Below are 23769 nucleotides of genomic sequence, written 5' to 3'. Positions count from 1 at the left end.
TATATACTTGCCTAATGTAATTTTAGCAAAGTTGCTATGCTCGAAAAGACGATTTTTTATTAACGCTATCCGTTTGTGGAACATTCTGCCACAAAGTTAAAAAAACAGTTCGAAACGCAACGTAATCCTTAATTGAATAAAATTTAAATAAAATAAAATTTAATATAGTAATTTCACACACTGATAGAAGCTTTAACGAAAGAACTCCACCTATGTTAAAACCAATGAACTTTGGCAACTCACAGTTACCAGTTACAGCTTCTCTGATCGTAACACTGGGGAGTTTCTGACGCTCTGCTTCCATCCCCGTAGATAGCTGATGAGTCTGAGGTGACGTGCAGACGAAACTAGCTAGTCCTAGCATAGTCGGGTTCACTCCCCAGGGAGTGTAAGTGTGATGAAAGTTAAGTGTAACAAGAAAGGAAAGCTAACTTCGGACGGAGCCGAAGTTGATATACCCTTGCAGAATATTCTGTAAATTATATTTTTCAAAATTATTCATTTGATGCATTCTTAATACTCATAAAAAGTCCCAATTTCCTAATTTTAAAAACACCAAAGTTATGGCATTTTCAATCGTTCAGTTATATGACAGCTATAAGATATAGTGGGCCGATCATTATGAAATTTTGTATGTCGGATTGATTGGCCAAAAGTAAAACCCATAGAAAATCCCAACTTCTTAACTTTACAAACACCAAAGTTATGGCACTTCCGATCAATCAGTTATATGGCGGCTATAGGATATAGTCGTCTGATCCTTATGAAATTCGGTAGGTCGGATTAATTGTCCAAAAATAAAGCTCATATAAAATCCCACATATATTAACTAACAAACAATTTTATTAACTCGTTACTGGATCATCAGAAAAAACCAAAAAAAAAATTGTTTATTAGTTAATATGTTTCTAGAAGTTACCTCTAGAAACATATTAAGTGATAAACAATTTTTTTTTGGTTTTATCTGATGATCCAGTAACGAGTTCTGCTGTTGAGTTTTTTTTATTCAATTTTTGGATTTTTGGTAACACTTTAAAGTCAAAAACGTGATTTTAGCCTAAAAATTCGATATATTTGTTATTATAAAATGAAAAATAATCAGTAAAAAAAATAAAACTTGACGTCAGTACCTGAGGATTTAGGTACAGAAATAGTGTGCAAAGTTTCAAAACGATTCGCTTAGAGATTTTGCAGGATCGTGCTCACCATCTCTCAGCTCCTTTTATGGAAAGCGAGACAGAGTAAGAGAGGGAGATGGAAATATTTCTGCGTTTCCTACGACCGGCGACTGAGAGTTTCGGCTCTGCCTGCGTCGCACTCGGCTCTGCCGACTTTGCCTTTGGCTCTGCCGGCGTCGCAGTCCGGTGCTGATGAAAGGGCGATGAATTTTTATAATGATGAATTTCGGAACTGCAGGGTTGTGAATACAGGTGCACACAAACAGTCGTCGGCTTTCGCAGTATGCGTGCAAGAGATCGGCTGGCTCTAGAGCGCTCTCTCGCTGGCTTTTGTGCAAGAGAGCGAAAAGCCAGTTGAAAAGCCAGCACCAAAAATTCGTGTGCCAAAAAAACTTTATGCATCTTAGAGATTATATTGGTCTTTGCATTTACCAAGTAAGTTTTTCTATATCACACCCTGAACTTGGATTCTGAAAATTGTATCAACGCAGTAAAGACAGGTATATAACTTTTTGGAGTTCCTAAAATTCTGTTATATTTAATTGCAACAGGGGCAAGCTGGGCAAACGGCCAAGTGGAGCGCCTGATGAGCACGTTGAAAGGAATGTTGACAGCAGTTGAGACAAGCGAAAGCTCTTGGCAGGATGCATTGATGGACGTCCAATTCGCTATGAATTGTACTGGTAACAGGTTCAGCACCTTAGAATTACTAATAGGAAAGCAGACAAGACCTTTGGGCATGTTACCTATAATTAATGTTGTAGAGGGGCGTTTGATCGGTAGATGAAAGTGCACAAGTCGGGGGCGTCGTGGTAATTCAGTGTGTGGTCTTTTTCGGCTGCATACATAAGAATCAACTTAAACATAAAAACGCGGTCCCGCCCGCTTTACTCCTCTGAAGCGAGAGCGGGAGATCAGCGGCGGCCGACCGAGGAGTTCGGATCCGGGTTTCGCGCTCCGGAGCGCGGACGTTGCGAGAAGCGAGCGAGGGAGCGCAAAAGCGCAGTGGGCCACTGAACTAAATTGGATCCCAAGTTCAAGAGTCCGTTTGTTGTAATAGAACTGCTGGAAGGCGATCATTACCTGTTGAAATCATTGACTAGTAAAAGAACATATAAGTATCCGCATAAGAGCTTGCGAACATTACCAGCTAAGCTAGTTGCATCTGAGTTGGTCGAAGAGAGTGATGGCGTTGAAATAGACGCAGGAGATGAGTTAAGATCTGTCACCTAAGAGAGGAGGCTAAGTTTGATCGCAAGTGGCTTAAAGAGCCTGTAGTGTGTTGTGATAAATTGTAAGCCAAATGCTCGGAAAGAGATATCCTGCCAGACTGTCATTTGAGGACAAAAGAAGTGTAGGAGGGTTACAAAAAAAAATCATGATTTCGGGTTTGTTTCAGATTAGCAAAATGTGATGCCAATCCAATGTTAACCTTGTCGAGAGAATTAATAATAATAAATAGTCTAAAATAAAATCAATGTAACTGAGAAAAACCTGTCACTAGAAGTAAAGAGTTGAGAGAAAGAAGTGTACCTTCTGAGACGGTTTAAGGGGGTCTTCTAGTCTAGAAATTTGAGAAAATCGAAAAAATTTTTTTTTCATAATTCGATAGTTTGGATGATCAAAAATATCTCCCTAAAAGGATTTTTCAAAACTCAAATTATTTTGAAAGCTATAGCCGTTTTAGTGACGTGGCAACTAGACCAGTTGAGGGAACGACTGGAACTTTAAACGCGTTTTTCTCGAAACTACTTTTTTTGATGCGGTCGCCACTCTAACTCAAGTTCTAATCAGTCGATTTACTTGAAATTTGGCATGAATATTCTTTAAATATATCGCTATCGCATGAACCAACAAAAAATAAAAATTTTAAATTTATAATATTTTTAAAAATTTGACAAGGTGGAAAAATTAGTGAAAAATCGACTTTTTTCTTTGACTAGCCGCCATTTCATGAAAAAAAAAGATATTTTCTTTTTGGTGGTTCATGCCATAGCGACATTCGTACTCATTAAGAATCTATCATTGTTTTATTTTTCAGATAACTACAAGCATAGATATCATGGCGACGCGGACACGGCCTCTTTTTTTTCCCCTCTTCTTTAAGAAGGAATAACTCAATGAAAACTAATTTTTTTTTTTGCAAATTTATTTTCTGTACTCCTTTAAGTTTAATAAACAAATGATAAAAAAACGGATACTAAAAATATCTATTGTTTTTTTTTTATTAATTGTTAAAAAAAGGTCGATATTCGAGCCTCTAGACTAGAAGACCCCCTTAAGGGTTTCAAGAGCGTGGCTACGTGCCGAGTGTGGCGCAATTGTTGTTGCAATAAATTAAAATGACAAGTGACTACAAAATAACGACAAGAACACGATAGTGTTCAGCACTCATTCTTTCAGGAACCTTCGAACGGGCAACACAAGCAATTGCGACTCGCTGCACATCTTAGTAAGAGAACCCAAATCATGACAGATAAAACAAATCGCGAAGCGGCTAAGAGACCCCTATCTCCGACATATATGTACATGTAAAATGTACATCAATCCCAGCCCCGTACCCGAAGAAATTCGGCTGATTTACTCAGAGAAAGGTCTGAACAGTATTGTTTTAGCAATTTGACATGGCTGCCTAAAAATGAAAGGACCTTATGGCACTTACTTACCCATTGCATGTTGTCAGACAGTATTAATAGGAAAATTACGTATGTTGTTGACACGCTCTAGTTATAGACAACGTAAGCTTCGTAACATATGAATTTATATATTAGTTGTGAGCATAATATAAAATTTCAACAAAATTTAACTCTCATTAAACAAAAATCTTAATTCTTCGATTACTGAGGTTTTTTTGACTGAGGTTTTTTAAAGTGTACTTTGTATGACGTCCTTCCCTTTAACTCACACATTATTCAGCAATTTTTGCGTGTTGATTTTCATACCCTTGCAGAGGGTTTGCAACGCAGAGAAGGAGACATTTCCGACCCTATAAACTATAAATATTCTTGATCAGCATCACCAGGACAGTCGATCTAGCCATGTCCGTCTGTCCGTCTTTCCGTTTCTACGCAAACTAGTCCCTCAGTTTAAAAGTTATCTGCTTAAAACTTTCCCAAAAGTTGTCTTCCTATTGCAGGTATTATATAAGTCGGAACGAGCCTGATCGGACAACTATATCATATAGCTCCCATAGGAACAATATTATGAAATTCTGGTTTTAATATAGCATACTATATAGCATACTATATATACTATATTATCCGTATGAACGCTGAGATCTCGGAAACTATAAAAGCTAGAAGATTGGCATTTTGCATTCAGATTCTAGGAGTTCCTACGCAGCGCAAGTTTGTTTCAAAAAGGTGCCACGCCCCCTTTAACGCCCACAATCGCTGATATACGATTTTAAAAATTTAAATATTTCGGAAAAGTAAAAATGCAGTTTTATTGTGTTTATCAATACCTATCGAAATGTATTAAAATTTTCAAATCGGACCATTCGTTAAAAAGTTATGCGTGATCAAAGTTTATATCTCCATCTCCCTCGCACTCCCTTTACCTGAGTAACGGGTATCTGATAGTCGGGGCACCCGACTATAGCGTTCTCTCTTGTTTTATCATTAACCCAATAGTGAATACGTCCATATTGTTAGGGTACCAAGTCTGAAAAGTAGCAAAAGACAAAATATTCTTGCTGCATCTAAATGAAATGATCGCACACATGCACCCCTGTATGGGAATGCATGAACACGCATACATACAAAGCCCAATTCAAGCGCAGGGCAACCTGCTTCAAAATGCGCGTCTCTGCGACTGAACGACCGAACTCGAATGAGAGCGAAAAAAACCCGAAAGCACACGAAGTGTCCGGGGCCTGTTGCTACCAGCTGTGGGGCCTCCCGCTTTAAAACTTTTGTGACCATTTTCGTTGTATGAAATGACCAGTCTATATGTTGTATGGTTAGTGGTTGTACTTACTAGCTAGATGTAGGCAACGTAACTATCTACTTAAGAACGATAGTTTGTTTTCGAATAGTAAATAACTAAAAAATATTACGTACATTTTTTTTTTGAAAAATCTCCAATGCACTTGGTAATAATTCTGGCCTTCCTTATGTGTCTACCTAAAGATTTCAAAGAGTATATGTACAGGAAACGCACTAATGCAGGGGACATATCCATCTTTAGTCCACCAAGGTACACCATTAACAAACATTTTTGTTTATTAATTTTATTCTTTATCAAATCCACTTTAATGACCACTCACAAGTGGTTATCGGGGCGTGCCACGAAAACTCTGGTGGTGAACTGGATCTAAAGTTTACCTACTGGGAATCAGATTCATGTTTACTCTTACTCGGCTAGCATGGAACTGGAATAATGCTCGTATAAAAACTTACTATCGTAATTGTGGTTAGCCATATAGTTTACTGGGCAACTTGTTCTTGTTTGTTAAATTGAAATTCTTAAACAAAAAATTCATACAGTATTTTTATTTCAGTGTCAGAAGTGTTATGTACAAATATTTGGAAAAGGAAAACGAACTTAATTTTCATAAAATTTTTAATGAAGTTTTGGGTATGTATTTTTTTTCAACTGTAAGTATTTTATTACAAAATTCTTTTTAGGTTATATGCTGTTTAAAGACTTTTGTGAAAACGATTCGGACGAACCTATACAGCAACTAAAGTTTTATGAACAGGTACATTAATTCTTATTTATTTTAAAAAGGATCGTCATTTAATTTTCTCTTTTATTTAAGATAAAAACATATGAAAAAACAGAATGCTACGATGAGAGAAAAAAATTGGCAAGAGAAGTTTATGATAATTTTATAATGGAGGAAATGCTGTCACACACCTATGCAAGTACTCTTGAATTGCATTTAAAACCATTATAATTTTTCCACTTATATTTATAGGACTACTCTAAAGATGCTGTTGCGAGTGTTCAGAAATATTTATTAAAAAATGAAGTCCCAGTAGACTTATTTGAAGTAAGCGTTTTTATTATTAATCATATTAAATATGAACATAAAATCTGATATATTAGGTTGTCAAATAACTCCCTTCCGCTTTTTGCTCTTTATTCAATGCTTTATAAGAATTGATACAGTGAACGGATTTAGCTAAAATATGTGCCGCTTTTTTCGATAATGTGTTCCCATTAGACGGCAACACTTCATAATACCACCTCGTAGAAACTTCCCTCCTTCGTTGCGAAAAACTCTGACGGCTACTTTTCATAACCCTCTTTTGAGCCCAACTTTACACCAGTAAGGGCATTCGCCATGGATAGGACCAGGTGGTATATGGTGGATGCGATAAAATCTCCCATCCGAGCTCCCGAAGCTTCTGATTAGTCATCAAAGAAGTGTGTGGTCTGGCGTTGTCCAGATAAAACACTGTTGGCCAATTCTGGTCGCTTCTGGTCGATCGCTAGCTTCAAGCGGTCCAGTTGTTCGCAGTAGATGGTAGAATTAAGCGTCTGGCCATATGGGTATGATTCCCTTCCAATCCCACCAAACACAGAGCAAAACTTTCCTGGCCGTCAATCCCGGTTTGGCCACTGTTTTGGACGATTCACCAGCCTTCAACCACGACCGTTTTCGCTTGATATTGTCGAAAAAATGGGTCGAGTTCAAAAATGGGTCGAGTTCATTCCGTTTCTACAGCTCACTATTAAACCTCTTTTTCTGTAAAATTGTCAAAAACTATAACTTCGAAATAAAATATTTTGTTGTCATTAAGGCAAAAAAGCCATCTCGATGAGCGACAAGGACCAGCGATTCGTTTATGTGCTTTGAAAATCATAAATTCTTGTTTTTTTTTGTTGTCTAGGCAATATTTTAAAAGTGTAAAATGAAAAACAGTCGCCTATTAATATATGTGAGATTTATGAAAACTGCTTTTTATTTTTTCTTTTGTTATTGTAAAGAGCTAGTTCGGCCAAATATCATAAAAGCAACGTAATTGTTTGTTTTTTTTAGTACAAAAATAAACACTTAGATTCGTCATGTAAGAAAAAAACAGGAAAACTGGATATAATGTTCTTTTAAAAAATAATAATAATATTCAATACCGTTTGCGAGCTCAGTTTAAAAGCTAACGATCTGAACTGTCACAGTCGTCCTAAAAAATGTGTACGCAGATCAAGTTTGAAAACAGCCCCAATCGAATGTCTATATCCTATAGCTCCCATAGGAACAATCGGATATATCTTGCAAGAATGGAAGATGTTTCGGCAAAGTCTGCAAGGATATTTAAACTTCGGCTTGCCGAAGTTAGCTTCCGTCCTCGTTTTTTATTAAAGAATTGATAATACATCATTCAGATCCATCATAAAATAAAAAATAAACGGGATATTAGTCGTATTCATCATTTCTACATTTTATTTGTTATAATATTCCTAAAAGTATGATATTACGATCATTATTTTTGATAAAAAAAAACACTCATTATTATTGATTATAGACAATTTTAATGTTTAAAAACATTGAAGTTGAATATTATACACGGGTACTCGAAGTGTAAAAGCCTTTATTATATTTGCTGAACAGTATGTAACAGGTAGAATAAAGATTTTCCGAATCTATAAAAAATATATATATTCTTGGTGATCCTTACCAGGTGATCGCCTTACCTGCCATATTCTTTCATATAATCTTTCCGTGGCTATGTCGGGAACTATATTTAGCTAGATATTTTGGAGTTAACTTGCAGCGCGTTTTTTTAAAGTTTGGCCAATCAAACCCTAACGTCCTCCTCATATCGTATAATTCTAAAGACACATATTAGAGAAGTGTTGGAAATGTTATATTGTAGTATAAACATACATCGAACACACACTGTAATAATGGTAGTTAAAAATACATACTGTTTAACTTTGTTACGTAAGCCTAGTTCCCAAGTACATTCCAAGTGCCAAAGTAATATGACACTTAGGAAGGCAATTAAGACGATAATTGAGGCGTCAGCATATGGTCCGACCGCGATCTACATATGTGTGCATAAGACCCATTCTGAGATTGCTACGCTCACTTCGCCGCATGCATTTATATATATTTATATGCGTAGACATAAAAAACACCAACCCCAGCTTTGGCCATAATTTTAAAAACTTTGATTCCGCATTCATTTATCAGCAAACAAACAATATGACAAGTGAATGACTCCAATAAGTGCACATGGCGTAGCTGTCATTTGGCAACTGTGAAGAACGTCGTCCACTCCCTGTCAATAATCCCGCATGGGAAAAGACTGAAGAAACGGCTGTCCTCTCGCGAATAACAAGCGGAAAGTAACTTTGCGGAAGCCATTATGACTGCGAAGGGCCGGACTAAAAAGGCAATTGATCATATTTATAAATAAAAAAGGACCAATAGTATTTAAGTAAATAATTATCACACTCATAACTGAAGGAAATCTTTAAACGCTGATCCTCCTCCGTACGGATTCCACAAAACACAATGAAAGTCACTGATTCGAAGTGGCGGGAGTGCGACGCATCACGGCAAATATGCTCTCGCGAGGTTCTTTAAAATACTGCCTTATGATCACCTTTTACGTAAGGAAAGCTTACATTTTGCCGGACTGGGCAAGAATTATGCCCTGTTGTCCCCTGATACTCTACAGTCGACGCCCATTTGTTTTGTTCGCAGACGATGTAGGAGGCAAACACCATAGAAGAAGATGAGAAAGTTGCAGTGGTCAGAGAGCAGCCCACAAAACTAAAGCAGTCACTAGCAGAATGAAGTTTGAAACGGCAAAAACTTCTGAAGTTCGGTCGGCCATATATCTAGGGGGAATAATCTGAAGTACATAAATAAAAAGGCTAAGCATACCATATGTGATCTGTGATGGAAGGCGAGTAATAAAAACGAATGCAAGAAGAAAACTGTCAATAACGCTGGCTCCATTCTGCGCAGGAATTCTTCACGCACCGTGTCATAAATGCCGTCCCAAACATGAAGCAATGAGAGAGCTTTTTGGCAGGCACCGGTGTTTTTGGAGCTACCTACAACCCACACTGAGTGCATCACCTTTATTTAGCTACGGTTCGAACGCCAAAGGCATGTGCTCGCAGACGACGCTGGTGGTCTTAAATAAATTAAGGTCCTTGAAAATATACCGTAAGGAAACAAATCGAAGAGGTTCCGGATGGAAAAGGCCCGCGGGAGTGTTAAAAATAAACATGCATACACACTACTGCACCTTTTTTGATGCCGCTGTGAGGAAAAAATGAACAGAAAATATGCCTGCCTTTAGAACACTTTTCGCTCTTTAAGCTTTTTGTTTTTATTTTTTGTCTGGCTTATTTTTCACACGAACTGTTTATGCTTCTGGGCGAGATTAATTTCCCCTTCGTGTCACAATTTTGGGGAAGGCAAAGCTTTTGCTTATGATGTTTTGCCTTGTTCACAGAAACAGACAAATGCTTTAAATGGGCCTGTGCAGAAATAAAGTTAAGTTTTGAATTTTGCATCACCATAAGTGAAATTGCTGATTTTAGTTTGATGTTCACTTTTATTATGAAAAACACAATATAGCTACCCCATATAACCAGACACATAAAATTGATAAATGATGAAGTACGAATACCAAATTAAACATCGAGAAATGAAGTATTAAAAACAAGTACCAAGTAAATACTCAAAAATCTTTGTTTATAGAAATAAATTAAAAATTCCTAACTTAGAAATTGGTTATATGTAAGTGGAAAAGTTCGACCACATTTCAAATTTGAGCATTTCCAGAATGTTTCGTACGTTTCATACGCACCCTTCTTATCTGTCAGGTGTCTTCAATGACTTAAGGGGGTATATACCTTTTTCATTTTCAAAAATCGAAAATTATTTTTTGCTTTATCTTAAAGAACAACTTTTTGAGAATATTTCCCAAAATTTTCATAGAGATTTGAGCAGTAGAAAAAAAGTTACAGCGCTCCTAGCCGCGCACCTCGTCCCCGCCCAAACCCAAACTTGAAACTTTAAACGCGAATATCTCGAAATGTTTTTTATACCCGTTACTCGTAGAGTAAAAGGGTATATTGTATTCGTGCAAAAGTATGTAACAGCTAGAAGGAAGCGTTTCCGACCCTATAAAGTATATAAATTCTTGATCAGGACCACTAGCCGAGTCGATCTAGCCATGTCCGTCTGTCCATCTGTCTGTCCGTCTGTCTGTCTGTCTGCCCGTATGAACGCTGAGATCTCGGAAACTATAAAAGCTAGAAGATTGGCATTTTGCATGTAGATTTTAGAAGTGCCTACGCAGCGCAAGTTTGTTTCAAAATGGTGCCACGCCCCCTTCAACGCCCACAATCGCTTATATACGATTTTAAAAATTTAAATATTTCGGAAAAGTAAAAATCAAGTTTTATTGTGTTTATCAATACCTATCGAAATGTAGAAGAAATTTTTCAAATCGGACCATTCGTTAAAAAGTTATGCGTGATCAAAGTTTCTATCTCCATCTCCCTCGCACTCCCTTTACCTAAGTAACGGGTATCTGATAGTCGGGGCACCCGACTATAGCGTTCTCTCTTGTTTTTTTTAAATGACTTTAAATGTTCGTAATGAATTTGTAAAAAAAATGTGTTTAAGGGAAACAGTCACACCTTAAAAACTATTAAATATTTTTTCAAAAATGTTTCCATAAACATTGTCAACAATCTAAACTTTCAGAAAATATAATCATTCATTTAATAAAAACAATAGTTACATACATAAAAAAATACAAACTTTCTTATTTTTTTCGACAAAAAAATGTATATACCCCCTTAATAATTATCAAACTAGCTAATAAGGAAACACTAGAAAGACGGTAATATTTAATATTTTGGAAGAGTCAATGTTAAATCTCACGATTTCACGACCCTCTTAGACTGATAAAACCTTTGATAGCGAAGTCGGATGACTTTGGTTTTTCAACCTCACCCACTTTCAGAGAAATTGCGCCGATACTGTTTGAAAAGGTTTATATGGCGCGACACATTGGAGTTGATGTCAATGGACGGTCTACATTTATGGACTTGCTAACGATTCGCCAAAGCCATTTGGCTGCTGTTTACATCCTCGGGTAATTACCACTAACGGGATATCAGTCCAACTAATCAATCCAAAATATAGGTTTGCTTCGTAAAAAACAAAAATAATTCCAAGGCTGGAGTTGTGTACCGCAAATTTATTGGCACAATTGAAGACAACCATAGGAGATGATTTGGATTTGACCGTGGGGCGTAAGGCGTGGGGCGTGTGGCGTGGGGCGTAGGCGTTTGATTGACACTCAGGTGGCACTACATAGGTTAGAACAATATCTGACAACAATGAATGTTTTTAATGCACACAGAAAGGCTGATAAATATTTATATAGCATTGAATTGGCTCTGGCAGTACGTGTCAGCTAAAAAAAAATTCAGTTGGTCTCGTGTCGCGGCTGCGCGATTGCTGAGCTTAATAACTTTGTGCGGTTTAACGGCCAAATATTTTAAAGAGAAAAAAATAAGTGCCAACCAATTTTCGAATTGCTAAATTATTCGTCAAACATCTTCACAGCTCTAGTCTTGACACGGGCATGCATATTCGGCTTATTACATCAGCATCAGCGCGATCGTTGGGCAGAATTACATACTTCGCTTTAGATATAAACCTCGATTGCTGTTACAAGTCAAGGGAAGTAAACACGCTGAGAACCTTGTTGGGACCACCTTACGAGTTCCAACCACAAGTCAGCGTGTCTCGGTGAATACCAAAACAGCTGATCTGCGCAGGCTTCACCGGGAATGGCACTTATCGATAGATAAAGCTTTATCCTAAGATCTCATCCCTAGTTTCCTCCAGTGTTCCCAGATCAGGGGTTTTCCCCCTAGATTTAGGGGTTTTTTGACGTACTAGGGGGAATTTTAGGGGGGAGCAATTTTTAGGGGGAAAGTTTAGGGGTTTTTTTTTGGAAATTGTATTACCCAAATGTTTTGAAAAAAACACAAGAATATGTGATTTCGTAAAATATTGCCACGCATAAAAACAACCTAAATATGGCAAAAATATCAAAAAATAATGGTCACGAGTACAAGTGTTACCAGCTGATGCTGGCGGTTTCTGGGAACCACTTGATATACATAATAAAAAAACGATGCAGGGACTGCTTGATTAAACTCACGGACGAATTGCAAGCACGATTTCCTAAGAACACAAAATGCCTTGAAAAAATATGTGTTTTTGCACCGAAAGCAGCATCCTTCTTCGAATAAGATTAACCTTACCAAACAATTGCAATAGCTTTGAACCATCCCCTCAAATGTATAAGCTATTCAATAGCGAGGAAGTGTACAAGACCAATTTCTCAAATGAAGTTCTCGAGGTGATCTCTTAAAATTCGATATCGTTTTCTTGTTTTATTGTATAAGTTCGAAATTAACTGATTTTTTTAATTTAAGCCTAGTATCCAGATCGACAAACGATTACGCTAGCGTAAAAACTTTAATCTTTCCAGTGTGACCAAAAGTTTGAGAGTTTATCAGATTTAAGCGTGCTACGGTCGTACTGTCAATCAGGTGGGTTTGTTGACAAGCAGTTAAAATTCAAATATCGTATTTGCGGGAAAGAGCCTTTAAGGGATATTATCAACTACCTTGGGAAAACAAGTCTGCCGCTGTACAAAGAAATTAAAAAACAATACAATTTAAATTTAACAGTTGTTTTTTTTAATTTACTGATAATTATTTGCTAATTTAAAGTTCATAGCTGCACTTTTATTGTGTTTTTTCGTACATTCTGGACCTAAAAAACATTTTGCTCTGACAAGAGGCACCCCAGATAGTATTAATGTTATTTTGTCCTCACATGTAAACACATCGACTTTTGTGAGTTTTTTGAGTTTTTCCCTCCATTTCTTATAATGTTCAGTGAGAAGCGCACGCCAAAAGATTAAATTTTTTAATCTTTTCGCTAGGGTTCACGTTTCCGCAGACTGGCAACGCTATGGAATTTTCTGGTATTTTTTTCATCGATCAGGAGACCGACGTGAAAAAAAGGCCCGACGAAAAGTGAACGCCAGCTGTTTGCCTCTCGCTCTCTCTCATGACTGGCGTACAGTTTTCGTCGATCTGGATACTAGGCTTTAGGGGGAAAACTGGATTTTTTAGGGGGAAATATCGCCTGTTTGAGATTTTTTAGGGAGAAAGCAAAATTTTCATCTGGCAACACTGGTTTCCTCTCTTCTAAACGAGCCTGGACGAGTAACGCAGCTGGCTAATATTACTACTCATTATAATCAAGCACCATCAGTGAATAAACAAGAGAGAACGCTATAGTCGAGTGCCTCGACTATTAGATACCCGTTACTCAGCTAAACAACTTAATATAAATATGCCTTCTTGTATGTTTTTCGCCGCTCGAATTAGCACCTTGGCCAGCTGTTCCAAAGTCATCCGTTAGATGGCGCCATTAAAGGCGGAAATGTAGGCGCTAGCCAGGCTTAAGCGTTTAATGGGTTTTTGGGCGTTAGAGTGGGCGTGGCAAACTTTTATTAGGCCAATCTATAGGTATTGACGAAACAAATACATATCAATTAAAATTTTCATAACAGCATCAAAACTGTGGCCACAGCTTGTGGCTTGTGGGCGTCAGAGGGGGCGTGGCACCATTTTGAAACAAACTTGCGCTGCGTAGGAACTCCTAAAATCTACATGCAAAATGCCAATCTTCTAGCTTTTATAGTTTCCGAGATCTCAGCGGTCATACGGACAGACAGACGGACAGACGGACAGACGAACAGACGGACATGGCTAGATCGACTCGGCTAGTGATCCTGAACAAGAATATATATACTTTATAGGGACGGAAACGCTTCCTTCTACCTGTTACATACTTTTGCACGAATACAATATACCCTTTTACTCTACGAGTAACGGGTATAAAAATTACTCTGATACCGAACTCCCACAGAGCTATATTATATAGTTCCGACTTTATACTACCTGCAATAAAAAGACAACTTTTGGGAAAGTTTCAAGCAGATAGCTTTAAAAATGAGGGACAAGTTTGCATAGAAACGGGCAGACGGTCATGCCTAGATCGACTCCTCTGATGATGCTCAAGAATATATATACTTTACAGGGTTGGAAATGTGTCCTTCACTGCGCTGCTGAAATTATAACACCCACTGCAAGGGTATAACAATACCTATGTAAAATAAATGACAAATGTTTTGTAAAATTTAAAAAATAACTTCAACCGTGTGTTGCAATCTGAGACTCTGAATGCTGAGGCTCTGACCATCGCCAAGGGCGAATTCACACGTATGCTTGAAGCGGGGATATACCGACCGAGCAGCAGCAGCTGCGCATCGCCATTACATATGGTAAAGAAAAAGAATGGCGAATGCGGCCATGTGGTGACTATCGACGGTTGAACGCGATCACTGTTGCCGACCGATACCCACTCCCACACATCCACGATGTCAACCAGGTCTTCGCCGGCAAGTCCATATTCTCTACCATCGATCTGGTCAGCGCCTATCACCAGATCCCGCTCGCCCCGGAAGACCGAGAGAAGACAGCCATCATCACACCGTTTGGGCTTTTCGAGTTCAATGTGTTGACATTTGGCACATGAACAACATTTTCGGCGATCTCGACTTTGTGGCAGTGTATGTCGACGACATTTGTGTGGCTTCGACAAATTAAGCCCAGCACCGTCAACATCTTAAGATTGTTTTTGATCTCCTGCGGCAAGCCAACCTACGTATCAACGTGTCCAAGAGTGTATTTGGAAAGACTGACGTAACTTTTCTGGGACACTCTACCACGGCATCAATGTGGGGGACTACCTTACGAGTTCCAACCACATGTCAGCGTCTCTCGGTGAATACCAAAACAGCTGAAAAAGCAGGCTTCACCGGGAATGGCACTTATCGATAGATAAAGCTTTATCCTAAGATCTCATCCTTAGGTCCCTCTCTTCTGAACGAGCCTCGACGAGTAACGCAGCTTGCTAATATTACTACTCATTATAATCAAGCACCATCAGTGAATAAAAGATTACTGTGATACCGAACTCCCACAACCTTATTGACTTAATCTTCCAGCTGGTCTTAGGATAGGTGCGCAGCCGACCCGGGTCCGTGTAGTGCATCAACAACGATAAGATCACTTACTCGAGCCAGGTCATGTCTATTTTACCTTATTTTTTAATTTTGATGGAAATTTAATAACAAATTTTTTATTTTTTTTATAACTTCAGTCAAAAATTTTAGAAATGACTTAAGGGGGTATATACCTTTTTCATTTTCAAAAAATCGAAATTTTTTTTTTGCTTTATCTTAAAGAATAGTTTTTTGAGAACATTTCCCCAAATTTTCATAGAGTTTTGAGCAGTAGAAAAAAAGTTACAGCGCTCCTAGCCGCGCTCCTCTTCCCCGGCCAAACTCAAACTTGAAACTTTAAACGCGAATATCTCGAAATTGGTGTATTTTGAAAAATGACTTTGCGGTGATATTTATTGGCGAAAAACTACTGAAGCGATTTTCTTCAATTTTTTTTTTAAATGTTCGTAATGAATTTTATTAGTACTTGAACGATCGTTTTTTCGTGTAAAAATTTTTATTTCGCCGAAATAGATACTTTTGTAAGAATTTTAGCGTCCAAAAACGTATTTTTTTGCATAAAAAGTTCCCGTATGCACAAAAAAAAAATTTTAAAAACGTTCGTTCAAGTACAGGATACTACTTTAAAATAATGAAATATTTTTATTTTTTCGGTATCAGTTGACCCATTTGTCCTGGGGAATTATCACCGCAAGGCTCTTAAAAAAAAGGCGTTTAAGGGAAACAGCCACACCTTAAAAACTATTTAATATTTTTTCAAAAATGTTTGCATAAACATTGTCAACAATCTAAACTTTCAGAAAATATAATCATTCATTTAATAAAAACAATAGTTACATACATAAAAAAATCCGAACTTTCCTATTTTTTTCGACAAAAAAAGGTATAGACCCCCTTAAGCAATTGTATCATGTTCATCCCTGGTAAAATCAAGACATGTTTCCACGGAAACCCGTTACTTTTTTCTTTCTTAAGATTAACGATTTGTGTTTAGGGACATGAGGCAGTAATTGGAATCACAAGAAATATCAATCAAATCATTAAAGGATTGGGAAAGATCTTGACTGTGATAAACTGCAAAGAAATGGGTAACCATAAAAAATATGGCAATATGTTTTAAAAAATAAAAAATAAAATAAAATACAATTTTGGTCCATAGAAAATAATTCATCGAATACTGGATTTTGACATTAAAAGAGCTTTCTGAAAAAGCACTGGAATTCTGTCATTGTCTCGAGAAGAGTTCGAACCTAATGATTATATTTCGGAAACTATTGGTCTACAAAGTATACCTTTTATTTTCATTTTCGTTTTCTTCAGTAGTTAACAATTACTGTTAGCGTTAAGTCTGGAAACTAAGAATCAGCTCAAGAAACGATCAATCTGTTTCCGAGAGGCATAGATCAACCCCTGAGGATTTATTTATTTGGAATTATCTAGTTTCCCTTTGCCTCCATCAGAGTGCGAGTCAAGATCAAGTCGTTCATTCAGAAAAGCTAATTCTGAACAAATAAGTTAACTTTTTTGAATGAACGATTCTATCTTGAACCGCACTATTATAGAGGCAAAGAGAAACTATATAATTCCCACGCAAACTCAAGAACAAGATCTTCAGGGGTTAATATTGGGTCGATTCTAAATACAAAAGAGCTTCGAAAATTCCGAAGAGAGAAGAGAAGACCATTTGAATTTTTAACTGAGCTGACTTGACTTAAAGAGCTCAACGACACCGTGAACGAACTCATATGCATTTGTCGCAATGAAGGTGATGGAATTATTTAAAGGAATCCAAAAAAGAGATAGTATAAAAAGCACTTTAACAATTCATTATCTCTAAGATATTACTGGATAATTATACCCGTTACTCGTAGAGTAAAAGGGTATATTGTATTCGTGCAAAAGTATGTAACAGCTAGAAGGAAGCGTTTCCGACCCTATAAAGTATATATATTCTTGATCAGGGTCACTAGCCGAGTCGATATAGCCATGTCCGTCTGTCCGTCTGTCTGTCTGTCCGTATGAACGCTGAGATCTCGGAAACTATAAAAGCTAGAAGATTGGCATTTTGCATGCAGATTCTAGGAGTTCCTACGCAGCGCAAGTTTGTTTCAAAAAGGTGCCACGCCCCCTTTAACGCCCACAATCGCTGATATACGATTTTAAAAATTTAAATATTTCGGAAAAGTAAAAATGCAGTTTTATTGTGTTTATCAATACCTATCGAAATGTAGAAGAAATTTTTCAAATCGGACCATTCGTTAAAAAGTTATGCGTGATCAAAGTTTCTATCTCCATCTCCCTCGCACTCCCTTTACCTGAGTAACGGGTATCTAATAGTCGGGGCACCCGACTATAGCGTTCTCTTGTTTTGAAATTAAATGTAGCATGTAAGCATTTATGTCAGATCATGTTAGTATGTATTAGCAAATGTAAACATAGGCCCCATTCAAAGAAATTCGGACGGAGATGTAACAGCAAGGCATCTAGACCTGTCACACCGATATATTAAGTAATTGTTTGCAACGATTCACAATCATACAGACGAATTTAAGCATGTTTCAGTAAAAACGAGTACGCAATCATGGAACGAAACACCATTTGCATACATCTTATTAAGCTTACCTAGTAAGCTGCGTACATTTTGATAGTGTATGGTGAAAATTGCATTAGGCTTTTAAGGCGAAACCCATAACTGATGCAATTTTTAAACTTCTGTTTTTTAGAGGCTTTGGATAATATTCCTAGCAATGAAATGCCTGGTCTACAACGTCCTGCCTTTGTTATCATGGGTGATACCGAAAACTTGCGGTGACACTGCGATGACTTCATACAGCCAAGCTCATTTTGGACAGGCGACTCTTTTGGAAAGATAGTCAAGAAGATGAGGTCCCCTCTACGCCCAGGCCGCGGGATCTGCTTAGAGGCCAAACACGGCTTCTCAAAGCTCTTAATGTCTTTGCTCTTCTGGAGCATACTGCACATATACCGTGGCTCACAGCTTATTTCAACCAGTGCTCAAGTACAACTTTAAATCGCTGTATTTGCCAAATTAAGAGAGATATTGGAACATTTTAAACGCAGATTTATAGCTCTGTATTTTAACTTTTATTTCATGAATTCCTACATTTTTAAATATTTTTGTAATATTTATATTGATTTTAAGACTCAAATAACAGGTAAAATGAATGCCACAGCTTATTTCAACCAGCCTCTAAAAGTATATATTTTTTAAAGATTAAGAACTAAAAATGATAAAATAATATTTTGTATGACCAGCCTTCATGTAAACAATCATTTTAAGTCTTTTTGCGATTGATTCGACCAATTTTTAAGTCACTTGGGGACTCATTTTGGCCCGTTCTTCGAGTAATGCGTTTTTTAGGTCCGTTTGACGCTTTCGAATTTTTCTGTCTAATATAGCCCATCAATTATCAATAATATTATTATCTGGAGACCAGGCTGATGGTTTCATGATATGCGGGCAATTTTAAATGAGCCATATCGGCAGAGTTCCCGATGTGTGCTTGGGATAATTGTCCTGATAAAATCGGAATTTATCACGAATTCCCAGATTTTCTCCACTTTGCACCAAAATGTGTCCACCAAATCCAAAATCCCGGCTCAAGCTGCCGACATACAGGCCCAAACCATGACGCTCCCACCACCATGCTTGCGGTTCAAATGCACATAGTATCAAAAGTGAAGCTTTAAGTCGCTTTGGAGCATTTGAATAAGGATTCCAGCTTCTGGAACACTGTAATACTTTCCGACGAGTCAAAATTTAATATTTTTGGATCTGATGGGGCTTCTTATGCTTGGCGAAAACCAAAGATAGAGCTGCAGACAAAATATTTAAAGGCAATGGTCAAGCCTGGTGGTGGGTTTGGGCCTGTATGTCGGCAGCTTGAGCCGGGATTTTGGATTTGGTGGACACAACAATGAAAAAAACTCTTAATTTAAGCATATTGAAGTCCATTTTGGTGCAAAGTGGAGAAAATCTGGGAATTCGTGATAAATTCCGATTTTATCAGGACAATTATCCCAAGCACACATCGGGAACTCTGCCGATATGGCTCATTTAAAATTGCCCGCATATCATGAAACCATCAGCCTGGTCTCCAAATAATAATATTATTGATAATTGATGGGCTATATTGGACAGAAAAATTCGAAAGCGTCAAACGGACCTAAAAAACGCATTACTCGAAGAACGGGCCAAAATGAGTCCCCAAGTGACTTAAAAATTGGTCGAATCAATCGCAAAAAGACTTAAAATGATTGTTTACACGAAGGCTGGTCATACAAAATATTATTTTATCATTTTTAGTTCTTAATCTTTAAAAAATATATACTTTTAAGGGCTGGTTGAAATAAGCTGTGGCATTCATTTTACCTGTTATTTGAGTCTTAAAATCAAAGTAAATATTACAAAAATATTTAAAAATTTAGGAATTCATGAAATAAAAGTTAAAATACAGAGCTATAAATCTGCGTTTAAAGTGTTCCAATATCTCTCTTAATTTGGCAAATACAGCGATTTAAAGTTTTACTTGAGCACTGGTTGAAATAAGCTGTGAGCCACTGTATATACATATTGAATATCTACAGTACTCAATGGGAGTCAGTAAATTAAACAATCAATTCACTGTGACACTTTTTTGCAATGTCTGTATAAACATAATATAAAAACTGAATTTCAAGTGAACGTATTATATGACCGATCATATATGCTCTAATCCATGGTTAGCGCTCTCACGCTGCATATGTACATAAATAACATAAGTGCACATAAAATTCCTTTCCTAAATAAGATATACATAACGCAGTCGCTCCGCTGCCGCCCTCAGCACCAAATGTATCGTGTAGGCTCATACTTCTATCACTAACACTGCTACCCGTTACAGAACAAGGCTTATTTGACATACAAATTGACTTAGCCTTGGCGCAACGCCGCACTAAATCGTTACGCCATCAGCCGCTTCATCCAACAACTAAACATGTTTACATCGACGGTTTGCCGCTTATTGTTGTGACTGGATTGTGGGATCTCTAGCTCATATAAAAATGCAAACTATTTCAACATTTTTTGGTTTTCAAGGTTATATGGTCGGACGAAACAAAAATGAATCGATTTGAGTCAGATGGTCGCTCCTGGTATTCACCACAATGAGCGGCAAACCGTCAAGCACGGTGGCGGCTCAATTATGGTCTGGGGGTGCAACCAAAAAAATGGAGTTGGTCCCATGGTATTAATCGATGGAGTAATGTGAAAAGAACAATATAATACTATACTTACATGGCATATAATACTAAAAAAAGTACACCATAGCTCAGCGGCAATGCATTTCTTTCAGTAGAAAATTCTAATTCTCTGGAGGTGTCGGTGACGTCCTGTTCTTTTTTTTTAAAGAAACGCAATATTCGTTGCCACTATACATTGCAGCTGGTGAAATTAATAGTTGTGTTTGCAGTTATATATTGCCTCTTCAATTGTGTTTGTTCGCCTTTTCGATATCTGGCTTTAAGATATGATATACCCATCCATTATAATTATTGGCCATGTAAAGATAGTACACCATCGCTTAGCGGCAAACTCTAATCATTTTGTAACAAATGGCTTGAGAAATAACGTTCTCACTTACGTATTTAGATTATGTAAATCATTCGCTTCTTGTATTAAAGCTTGAATTATTACGGTTTCTTTAAACATGAGCCACCTTGGCCCACTTCGCTTTACATTATTTATGAACGATCTCCTTCTTGTCATGACCATGTCGAGTGTCCTCATGTACGCAGAGGACGTTAAGTGATGCCCGCAATATAGCGGAATTTCCTGCAGTAAACACTTACAATCGGATCTAATTGCCTTATAAATATGGTGATGTGAAAATCATTGGGATTGAAGAAGCGCTAAGTGTAATATAATGCCATTTTGTCGGGAGAACCAACAATATGCCCGTAGTTCTGCATTGACTAGAATCATGCATAGCCATAACTGTGCCTTATAATAACATCTCTAATAAGTATTTGAATTTTGTTTCGTATGTATCTTAACTTAGTCTGCCCGTTTCTGTATTGTCCGTATTTTACCTCTCTCGTTCTTGTTTTTACGCTCCATGGAGAAAATTGCTCCGCGCGTAACAAGCACTGCTTGGTGCCGTAAAGGCCACTTGTTTGTACTGATCACAATGCATCAATGTCCGTATAAAACCATAGGTCCGTCTGTCTGTTTCTACGCGAACTAGTCTCTCAGTTTTAAAGATATCGAATTCAAACTTTGCACACACCCTTCTTTCCTTTGCACGCAGTATATAAGTCGGAACGGCCGGGATCGGCCGACTATATCCCATAGCTGCCGTATAACTGATTGATCGGAAATGCCATAACTCTGCTGTTTGTTAAGTTAGGAAGTTGGGACTTTCTATGGGTTTTATATTTGGCCAATCAATCCGACGTACCAAATTTCATAAGGATCGGCCGACTATATCCTATAGCTGCTATATAACTGATTGATCGGAAATGCCATAACTTTGGTGTTTGTAAAGTTAGGAAGTTGGGATTTTCTATGGGTTTTATATTTGGCCAATTAATCCGACCTACCAAATTTCATAAGGATCGGCCGACTATATCTTATAGCTGCCATATAACTGATTGATCGGAAATGCCATAACTTTGGTGTTTGTTAAGTTAGAAATTTGGGATTTTCTATGGGTTTTATTTTTGGCCAATCAATCCGACATATCAAATTTCATAAGGATCGGCCGACTATATCCTATAGCTGCCATATAACTGATTGATCGGAAATGAAATAACTTTGGTGTTTGTAAAGTTAGAAAGTTGGGATTTCCTATGGGTTTTATTTTTGGCCAATTAATCCGATCTACCAAATTTCATATGGATCGGCCGACTATATCCTGTAACTGCCATATAACTGAACGATTGGAAATGCCATAACTTTGGTGTTTTTAAAGTTAAGAAGGTGGGATTTTTTATGAGTATTAAGAATGCATCATATGAATAATTTTGGAGAATATAATTTGCAGAATATTCTGCAAGGGTATTTCAACTTCGGCTCGGCCCGAAGTTAGCTTTCCTTTCTTGTTTCTCTTAGCTTCGTACTCTTTTACAAATATGCCCTCGGGCCAGAAACTGGTGGAGCACACAGATGCAAAAAGAACACAAGGAATACCAATCTTAAATGATTATACATTCCTAGCATAAGATAATGTAAATTGTTCGACCTTCAAATCATCAACTTTGATTTTGTTACGGATATAAGGTCTGGGGCAAGCCGTGAAACAAATACATGCTTTAGCTGGGGCACCCGAACACAAGTAACCGTTTTTGGTAAAACACATGCAACCCTTTTTGGTACTACATAATTTTTATCTGCACTACCAGTATCGGCCGGTAATCCGGACGTCAAGTTACCGTTTTTGGTACCACACATGCGAACTTTTTTTTGGTATTCCAAAATTTGTATCTGCACTGCTACCAGTATCGGCCGGTAATCCGGACGTCAAGTCAAGTCATTAATTTATTTTGATCGGCCAGAGCGGAAGTAGCTGGGGTACCTGGCGGCGCCACATCGGTTCCAGCAACTTCGGGTACCGAATCACTTTTTGTCCCCGATCTTAGTACCATTTGAGTGGCACCTAAGATTGGCAGCTGAGCTGGAAGAATCGCGGGCAGCATGTTGCACGGCACCTGCCATAGAAAGCCCACCGACCGCGACTTTTTTTTCGCTTTGGGGGAATCGGGCTCAGCTAGCATGTGATTAGTAAGCGGCGATTCAAGCGCCACAAGCAGGTCCGTATTTTTACGGCAGTTCCGGATTAATTCCGTAACACTGCTTTTTGTGAGCCGCCTAATAGATATTGCCTGGTTCTCATATACGATGCATTCATCGCAGTAGTAGCGTAGGCCACTCCTCTTATCGATGGCATCGCGAACCAGGCCAGAATAGCCAAGACACATTGCGTGATAAATTTTATCACATGTATGGCATGGAATATTTTGCTGTCCAGCCGAGATAACTTTCTTGCAATTTTTTAATGAACAGAAAGCCATTTTCGCTGACCACGGACCACTGTGCACTGTAGGGGACAAAAAAAAAAAACGAAAGCGCTCAAGAACTTTTTAATGAAAGAGCAAGGAGAGCGATAGAGCGGGAGCGAAACACCGATTAACTTTGATGTTAGAGAGAGCGGGATTATTAACCTATTAACTCCGGTATAAGACACCTCAGAGAGATATTACAGTTGGAGTGCGTGCCGTTCCAACAGCGTCCAACGACGAAGAGAATGACTGAAAAGGGAAGCAATAGAAAACAATAACAACAAACCAGCACCGAATTAAATGATAAAAACTTTATATTTTCTAAACACAAGTTAACACGAAGCACTCGCGAAGCGAACGTAAAGTTGTTAAAAAACACTTAAAGGTGTAAAAACGTTAAAAAGATTAAAGTAAACCCCGGTGGTTTC

The 23769-nt window shown here is 37.8% G+C and overlaps 1 protein-coding gene across 1 annotated transcript in view; it reads left to right on the top strand.

Moving 5' to 3' along the window:
• The first annotated feature begins 5262 nt into the window (after positions 1–5262).
• LOC108039093 (G protein-coupled receptor kinase 1) overlaps positions 5263–23769 on the top strand; it is a 269899-nt gene continuing 251392 nt past the window's right edge. Inside the window, exons 1-5 of the mRNA XM_044459230.1 lie at positions 5263–5375; positions 5680–5756; positions 5807–5880; positions 5941–6042; positions 6100–6174. Coding sequence (XP_044315165.1) covers positions 5263–5375; positions 5680–5756; positions 5807–5880; positions 5941–6042; positions 6100–6174 — 441 coding nt within the window. The remainder of the gene's footprint in view (positions 5376–5679; positions 5757–5806; positions 5881–5940; positions 6043–6099; positions 6175–23769) is intronic.

The sequence above is a fragment of the Drosophila rhopaloa genome, unplaced genomic scaffold, assembly GCF_018152115.1.
Source record: "Drosophila rhopaloa isolate 14029-0021.01 unplaced genomic scaffold, ASM1815211v1 contig_180, whole genome shotgun sequence".
In the NCBI taxonomy this organism is placed as follows: Eukaryota; Metazoa; Arthropoda; class Insecta; order Diptera; family Drosophilidae; genus Drosophila; species Drosophila rhopaloa.
Note: the sequence above shows the minus strand (reverse complement) of the source record. Positions and strands in the feature narration are given on the sequence as shown.